This window comes from Heliangelus exortis, chromosome 14 (assembly GCF_036169615.1).
Source record: "Heliangelus exortis chromosome 14, bHelExo1.hap1, whole genome shotgun sequence".
NCBI lineage: Eukaryota > Metazoa > Chordata > Aves > Apodiformes > Trochilidae > Heliangelus > Heliangelus exortis.
Genome location: NC_092435.1, coordinates 12,761,886 through 12,769,838, shown reverse-complemented (window position 1 = coordinate 12,769,838; position 7,953 = coordinate 12,761,886). Strand labels below are relative to the sequence as shown.

Below are 7,953 nucleotides of genomic sequence, written 5' to 3'. Positions count from 1 at the left end.
CCGCCCGTGCGGGAGGGAGGGCGCCGGAAGCCACGCGCCTCCCGGAAGCGGCTCCCCTGAGCGGCCGCCATGGCGCCGGCGTCCCGTTCGCGCAGCCCGCCGGCTGTCAGCCCCGATCGGCGGGGCCGCAGGTCCCGATCCCGCTCCCGGTCCCGGTCCCGAGAACGCAACGGCCTGAAGCGGACGAGCCACCGGCGGAGCCGCAGCTGGTCCCGTTCCCGTGAGCGCACGCCCGGCGGGCCCCGCTCCGCCCCGCACCACGGGCACTACCACGGCAAGGCCTGGCCCGAGTATTACGAGAAGGAGAAGGAGGAGATCCTGAGGCAGAGGCGAGCGCCGGACCCGCGCTGGGCTCCCCGCACGGCGCCCGTCGTGCTCGGGGGAACCGGGCTGCCGGGGACGGGAGGGTCGGCGGGTCCCGGGGCGGGGGAGGGCAGGGCCTGTACCGCGGGGCTGTTCCGTGGCCTGCAGCGCGGTTTGCTGCCGGTGTTTGTGCGGCTGAGGGTGGGTGTTGGAACAGGCGCACGGGGGGGTGCTGGGGGTCAGTGCGGTGTTTGCCTTACAGGAGGCTCAATGAGAGAGAGAGAATCGGGGAGCTGGGAGCACCTGAAGTCTGGGGACTGTCACCAAAGGTTCCTGACCCCGAGTAAGGCACATTCTTCCTGTCCTTACCATATTGGTTGTGTGTCAGTTGAATTTACAAAGTTTTCTTTTCCCTGCCACTAATTAAGTTGTGTCCGTTTGGTTCTGAGTGACAGAAACGAGCTCGTTAACTTTTCTTTTTCCCAAATATTCCCAATATGTGCAGGACATGATTTATTGTGGGTGTGGTGACCTTTGTGTTGTGGTTCTGAAAGCAGTTCCCACACTGTGGGACAGTTTGTTCTGTGACAAGAATTTACTCCCAATCTGCACAAGTGTTGTCATCACGAGTGTGCTTTTGGACCTTCTACTACAAAACAGATTTTTAAGAGCAGACTTTTCTCTTTACTCAGTTCTGATGAGCATACACCAGTAGAAGATGAAGAGGCAAAATCCAAGAGCAGTTCCTCAGATTCCAGCTCGGAAGGTATTCTGGTTTGGCTTTGTTTCAAAAATGAGAGGCTCTGGAAGTCTCAAAGCTGCTGCTGCACCTTGCAGGGGGTTCACTGACTCTGACCCCTGGGCATGGCTTTGGGGATATCAGGAAATGCACGTGGAGGTTGATCATCCCTGTCTGTCACCTAATGTTATCCTTAAAACAATATTCCAGAGGAAAAAAAGAAAAAGAAGAAGAAAAGAAAGAAGAAAAAGAGGAAGGCATCCAAAAGGAAACACAGAAAACATTCTGAGGACAGCGACAGCGACTCAGAGTCTGAGCAGAACTCCAGTGGTAAGGAAGGAGGGGTTGGGTTTGTACAGACACATCTCCTGCTGCTCCTCTGGACACAAAGCAGTGCTGAGGGCTTTGGCTGCACACCTGGAATGTTCTCAAGTTCCAGAGAGAGCTGCAGCATCCACCTGGTGTCTGGCCTCAGGAAGGAGGAATTCTGAATGTTACATCCAGTGGGCATCAGGTGCCAGTAAGATATCTGGAATGTTCTGGTACTGAGCAGTGCTGCAGGCAGCTTTCTGCTGAAACTTTCTCAGTGGTTTTTGGTACCTAAAGAAATCACCTCTGAGAAGCTGTGCTCTGAGACATTCTGGTGGAGGGAGGGAGTAAACTGCATAGTAATAGCAAGTAATTTCTTTTTTTATAATCTATATGCTTTTCTTTTTTTTCAGATGAAGATAAAAAGAAAAGCAAGAAGAAGAAAAAGAAGAACAGAAAGTAAGTTTACAGGTTGTTGTGTGTAATTCTACCTGCTTCTGACTAGAGGGCACCACCACTTTCTTAGCAGGCAGTGAGGAAAGCTCAGAGAAAAATGAAATCAGGGCTACAGATGCTGTCAAATAATCTTAATTTTATGGATTTTCTTTAAATCTACAGAACCATGCAGCATAGAGGACTCACTGCAAAGTCAGGGAGGCACTTTGTAATGCCATAAAGGACATAAAAGTGTGTGTATGGTCTTTGTTTACTGCAACCTCTCAGCAGCCAGACAGCCTTCCCACAGGGGGAGGTTGCCTTGAGAAGCTGGTGACTGGAGTATGATTCCAAGCACTTTCTTTCATCTTAAAATGTGGTAGATTTAAAGCACGTTGTCTTTGACTTTATCACAGGAAGAAATATAAGAAAAAGAGAAATAAGAAGAGCAGGAAGGAATCCAGTGATTCAAGTAGTGAAGATTCTGATGATGAAACAGTTCAAGGGGAAGATCTCTGGATTGAGAGATCAAGTAAGTTCACCTCACCTTAAACTTGTTTTGAAACTTCTTGGTGTCCTTTGTCCTTTTTGTGAATTCTTTCTTAGGTGTCTCTGGCTTGTGTAACTGTTCTGATAACAAAGAACAATGGGCACAATATTGATCTTCCTCGTTATTTTATTGTTGCAGGAAATACAGAAGCTGATAGTTTGATTGGCCCAGAAGCTCCAAAAACTCATGCCTCTCAGGATGACAGGCCCCTGAAGTGAGTAGCCAGCTCTAAAGTGCTTGGATCAACTCAATCAGCCAGGACTTTTGTTGCCATTTAATCAGAGTAGATTCAGCTGGTTATTTCAGATGGTGTTACAAGTGTTAGCCACAGGGAAGAAAGAGTAAGAGAATGCTTAAAAATGCAGGGGTAGCAAGAAGCAGGCAGGGAAGCTGAGTGTTTATCTCAGGTTCTCTGTATCAGACTGTCTGAAATCCCTGATTTTTTTGTTTGTTTTTCAAGCTATGGGCACGCCCTCCTGCCTGGTGAAGGTGCAGCAATGGCAGAGTATGTGAAAGCAGGAAAAAGGATCCCCCGGAGAGGTGAAATTGGTTTGACCAGTGAAGAGATTGCATCGTTTGAGAGCTCTGGTTACGTCATGAGTGGCAGCAGGTATGGATTAGATGATCCCTATGGCTGAGTGAAATTTTCCAGAGCTGCTTCCAAGAGTTGGTTGGTGGGTTGGGAGGTTGCTTCCAGGCTCTGGCTGCGAGCACAGAAGGTGCTCTCATAGAATCACAGAATTGGCTGGGTTGGAAGGGACCTCAGAGATCATCAAGTCCAACCCTCTGTGTGCTTGCAGTGATAAACAACAAACTCCCTGTTGCTGTAGATAGATGATGAGGATTTGCTAAGGACACTTTCTCCTCAGGAGCAAAAAAATTAATTGCAGTAAATACACTTGTAATTTGTGCTTGAAATGAGGAGGTGCTTGTGTCGGGTGGCTCAGAGGTGGTCTCTGGACAGCAGGGGTGACGTGCTAGCTCTTTGCAGGAAACAAATCAAAGTATGAGATGCTGGCTGCACTTTTTTCTCTATGAATCCAACAAGAATTTCACTTCAATTCTGGCAATCCAGCAGCTGACACTCTGGGGCAGGTGAATCCTCCACCTCACTACCTGAGCACAGACACCCCCGGGGATCAGCTTCTTGCTCTGCAACGCTCCTTCCTGGGGAGGTTTGTGTGCAGCTCAGACTCTTTAGTGTGGGTACCTTTATCTGTAAGCCCCTCCAGACAGTGTGAGGTGTGGGAGGGGGCTGGGTGTGGTGGGTGGGTGTCCCATCCCTGCACCACCCTCTGCTCCCCAGGCACCGCCGGATGGAAGCCGTGCGCCTGCGGAAGGAGAACCAGATCTACAGCGCGGATGAGAAGAGAGCTCTGGCTTCCTTCAACCAGGAGGAGAGGAGGAAGAGAGAGAATAAGATCCTTGCAAGCTTTCGAGAGATGGTCTACAGAAAGACTAAGGGCAAAGAGGAGAAATAATTTTATATTTCAGCTGCCAAGCAGCTGCAAACCTGTGCCGGAGGTAGCTTGGAAAAAGCCGCAAGTGCTGCGGTGCCTTTGACCCAGCAAGGCGGAACCTGGGGGTGTGCGTTACTTGTATCAAAGAAACAGGGTTACTGTTGTCAGATCTTCCTGAATGATTTGTTGAGCCATCTACAAGGTATCTCTGTACAGTGAGAGGCTTCAGAGCAGGCAGGAACAGGCTGGGAAGGTGAGACCTGCCAGTGTTGCCTTCTCACTTTGAATCGCACAAGAGGGAAGATTCCATGAGAGGGCTTTGATACCTGATGCTGATAAGTGTGATTTTTCCTTTTATTTTGGCTAATGAGAGCAGCCTGGCCATCATAAGCAAACCAGTAGTAACTAGCAAAAACAAAGCTGCTCCCAAGTTCCTGTTTAAGACCTAAGACTGTCCAGTTAAGTATTTTTTCACAAGTCTTCTAGATTTATTTTTTGTTCTCAGAACAGTTGAGTTTGGTTTGTGGTTCAAACTAGACTTGTAAATAGGAATGAGTTTGTAATTTAATACAGCTGGGCTTCAGTTACTTTAAAGCAAGCAGATAGCAATTGGGGTGTAAAGTAGTGGTGACTGCAGGGTCAGATCTACACCAAAGCCTGTGGTAAAGAGCTCAGGTTGCTTGCTTCTTTTTCTCCTATGTTATACATAGGTACTAGAGCAGTGGGGAGCAGTGATTGGAACCCCTGGGTATACACAGGTGGTAACAAGGAGTTATCTTTCAATTTATTTGAAATTTTTTTTCTTTGTGGAAGTGTTCTAGATTAAAACTTTATTTTAACTCCTGCAGTATTTTAATTTGTTCTGTTTCAGCAGCATTACGTGGCTGTCTTTTGAATTCTGCACTCAGAGGCCTCCTCCTCTGAAGGTGGTGCTTCTGTGGTGGTTGTCTGTTATTCAACTGCATATTTCCAAACATCCCCCCTTCAGCCTTCTTATTCTCAAATGCTTTTAAAAAACAAGTGTTTTCCAGAGGAGCTTCTCCTTAAGTCTCTGTGTTGTAGTTTCAGCAGCAGAGATGTCTTGTATATTTGTATAAAGAAAATAAAAATCCTGTAACATTTGCCCTGGAGTTGTGCAGACTTGGTGTTCACAAGCAGCCCATCCAGCCCAGCTGCCTCTTCCTGTTTACACTCTGGAATTTGGTTCTGTCCTGGCACACCCTCCCATTCCTGCAAGGCACCAGCTCCCAGGTCAGGCTGCAGTTGATGTTGCACAGATTTAATGTATCCACAAAGCAGAAATGCTAATGAGAAGGAGCCATTCTTTTCTCATTGGGTTTGTTTGATTCTCCACAAAATACCAGGAGAGTCTTGGTGCTGGTCAGTTGGAGCTGTTTTGGAGATGAGACCTTTCCATGAGGATTAATTTATTTTCAATGATGTCCTTAAGCCACTTTTCTCTAAACCGACACTGCTCTGGCCTGGAGGATGGAATAAAAAGAGGGTGGATGGAAAGAAGAATATTGCATCCAAGTTTGGCCAGCAGGCTGTTACTCACAGGGCAATCCTGTTTGCTGAAAAAAGGCACCTCTACCTGTGTAATCCCAGGAAAAATGCTTTATGGAAACAGCTCATGGGGTGCCTGTCCATCTGTGTGCTGGAGTGAAGCTCATGGTAAGTTTTGCATAGCAAGGTTTTGACAGCTTCCTCCACCTCTCTGCTATCACTACAAGCTTCCTTACTTCAGTCTCCTCCCTGTTTTTTTATTGTTGGTTTGGTTTTTTTTTTTTTTGGCATAGGAAAGCTTGCTAGAAGCTCCCAGGTTGTGTTAGTGGTGGAAGAATAATTACATTTACCTGTGAATCAGCCTGCTGGACTCCAGAGTGAAGAACACCTCCACAGGCGAGGTCTGAGAGAGAGGAGAAACAGGGCAGAGTTCACATACAGGACCTCAAAAAGCAGACACTAATTAGGTGAGAGCTGCTCTCTACTTCTTCAGAAATAACCTGTGTGCTTGCACAATGTTTCTGGTACAGATTAGAATAATTTTGGTTTAGTGGGTAGCACAGGGCTGGTTCTGTCACTGCTGAGTGGTGCTGACCCAGAGCCCAAGCCTTTCCTGCTCCTCACACCCCCCCAGCCAGTGACCAGGGGTGCACAAGAAGGTGGGAGGGGACAGAGCAGGGAGAGCTGAGCCCAAGTGACCCAAGGGACATCCCAGCCCATGCTCAGCAATAAAACCAGGGGTGAGGTATTTGGGGGAGACAGTGGTCAGGGACCAGGTTGCTTTGTGGTGGAAAATTGCACTGCTTGTCTTAGTTTTTATGTTGCTCTCTCCTGGTTATATTTTCCTTTGCATTTCTTTTTCTTTTTAATCATTGAGCTACTTTTATCTCAACCCACGAGGTTTCTCACTTTTACATTTCCCTAACTTCCTTAACTTGCCCCTGCTCAGCCCTTTTTACAGCTGCCCAAAGCAGTTGCTGTTGCTTAGCATGGGAAGCTGTATGAGCAGGAAAGCAGATGTGGGATCCTGCCAGATCCTCTGTAATGTTTCTGACAGTCCTCACAATATTGCCTCTGGCTTTGTGCTCTGCTCCCCTCAGCAACTGATTCCTAGTTCCCCCATGTCTACATTTCCTGCTCTGGCAATGCCCAGGCCTCTTCAGCCTCTCTCCTCAGAGCTGGGGCTCCTGGCTGGTCTCTCCACTGCCCTGGTGTTTCCCTGCCTCAGGAACTCCCCCGACTCCTGTCCCTTCCAGGGTTGCTACATGCTGTTTCTGAGTGCTTACAGCAGGTTTAAGTTTGGAGATCTCTATAACAAAGAAGATGCTTGCTGTCGCTCGTGGGATGGGTTTCCTGCGTGTTGGCATGCTCCAGCACACTCTGTAGTGGTACCTCTTGCTGTCCTTCAGTTCTTCTTCCTGAAGGAATTCTGACCAGTGAAGCCAACTCTCGTGAACCTCCCATGTCTGCAGGACAGAAAGGTGGCACTGGAATTCCCTCTCTAGCAGAGGTGACTGGAGGGAGGTCCTAAAAAGGAGCTGTGGTGCTGCTCTCCTCTCATTTTTCACAGCCCTCAGCAGTGGGAAGGTGTGACCTGAGTGAGTGGGTGAAATTGTCACTCACAGAAATCAGTTCCTCAATCTGTTCCTTTCCTCTCTCTACTGTGAAGTCTTCACCTGTGGTCCACTGAATATCTTTGATGACACACTTGGTTTCTAAAATAGAGAAAATGCTGATAAATCCTTCTAGGAAGACCCTGACATATGCAGATAGAGCAGACACCCTACCTTTATCTTTTTCCTCCTGCTCTGGAAGATGTTCCTCTGTACTGCTTCTCCCATTTTCCATCAGAATGTGAGGTTTGCTCCTCACTGGCAGCGTTTTCCACCCCCTTGTCTGTTGTCTTCACCTTCAGAAACACACAAGAGACAGTTGGACCCAGCTGAGAAGCTTCAGGCCCAGCTGGAGAAGGATTCTCCAGAGACAGCAGGAAGAGCTGTGGGCCCATTTCCCCCTCTGACTCCCCTGCTCCCTTCCCGGCCTCTGCTCAGCTCCACTCACTGCTCAGAGCAGCTCCCGTCCCTGTGTCACCTCCCCGGTCCCCGGTGATCCCGGGAGTGTTTGTTTGGTGTTGCCATGGCAACGGGAGCGCTGGGCTCCTGGATCCCCCGGGAGGGGAAATTCCTCCTGTTCTGTTTTATTTTTTTTCAAATGCCAGCAGCAGAAAGGTCCCTTTGGCCCATCAGGGCCAGTTTGGAACAGCAGGACCAGTAAAAACCCGTTTGGCTGCAATGGGGTTAGGGGGTTGTACTGGTCCCAGTGAGTGACAGTTTTAATTCTTCATCTGAGTTTTGACCACATTTTCGTGGTCACTTCACCCTCTCCCAGGGTTTGCCTTTCTGTAGGCAAGGGACAGAAAATTAGAGAAAACACAAGTGCTTGCTTCCTGCAAAATCCTAAAGTTCCCAATAATTTCTTCACTCCTTCCTTGACTTGGGCATTTGCAGCTCTTCAGTTTTCCTTACAGCATCTGGGGGAATCACTGCACTGCCCACTACCCACCAAATACCTCACGATTTTGCCACTTGACTTGGCCCCTGACATCTTCAGTTTCTGCTTCATTCAGTGCTTGCCATCCCATTGCTGCCACT

General features: G+C 48.4%; 2 protein-coding genes across 2 annotated transcripts; one reads left to right on the top strand and one right to left on the bottom strand.

Moving 5' to 3' along the window:
• The first annotated feature begins 7 nt into the window (after window positions 1-7).
• NKAP (NFKB activating protein) lies at window positions 8-4,643 on the top strand. The gene is made up of 9 exons (XM_071758211.1): window positions 8-329; window positions 566-646; window positions 996-1,069; window positions 1,253-1,372; window positions 1,765-1,810; window positions 2,203-2,318; window positions 2,475-2,550; window positions 2,797-2,946; window positions 3,643-4,643. The coding sequence occupies exons 1-9, from the start codon at window positions 70-72 to the stop codon at window positions 3,815-3,817; spliced, it is 1,098 nt and encodes a 365-aa protein (XP_071614312.1). The 5' UTR covers window positions 8-69; the 3' UTR covers window positions 3,818-4,643.
• Window positions 4,569-7,436, bottom strand: AKAP14 (A-kinase anchoring protein 14). The gene is made up of 6 exons (XM_071758220.1): window positions 7,364-7,436; window positions 7,090-7,211; window positions 6,926-7,017; window positions 6,589-6,768; window positions 5,653-5,705; window positions 4,569-5,277 (listed from the first exon to the last, which is right to left on the bottom strand). The coding sequence occupies exons 2-6, from the start codon at window positions 7,148-7,150 to the stop codon at window positions 5,178-5,180; spliced, it is 486 nt and encodes a 161-aa protein (XP_071614321.1). The 5' UTR covers window positions 7,151-7,211; window positions 7,364-7,436; the 3' UTR covers window positions 4,569-5,177.
• Window positions 7,437-7,953: the final 517 nt, after the last annotated feature.

Excerpts from the sequence above, each read along its gene's own strand:
- AKAP14 (XM_071758220.1), bottom strand. The coding sequence starts at position 7,150 with ATGGAAAATGGGAGAAGCAGTACAGAGGAACATCTTCCAGAGCAGGAG. Across the intron at positions 6,769-6,925 it reads AGATTGAGGAACTGATTTCT|ACATGGGAGGTTCACGAGAG; the intron begins GTGAGTGACAAT and ends TCTGTCCTGCAG. Across the intron at positions 5,706-6,588 it reads TCTCCAAACTTAAACCTGCT|ACCTCGCCTGTGGAGGTGTT; the intron begins GTAAGCACTCAG and ends CCTCTCTCTCAG.
- NKAP (XM_071758211.1), top strand. The coding sequence starts at position 70 with ATGGCGCCGGCGTCCCGTTCGCGCAGCCCGCCGGCTGTCAGCCCCGAT. Across the intron at positions 330-565 it reads GAGGAGATCCTGAGGCAGAG|GAGGCTCAATGAGAGAGAGA; the intron begins GCGAGCGCCGGA and ends TTTGCCTTACAG. Across the intron at positions 1,070-1,252 it reads CTCAGATTCCAGCTCGGAAG|AGGAAAAAAAGAAAAAGAAG; the intron begins GTATTCTGGTTT and ends ACAATATTCCAG.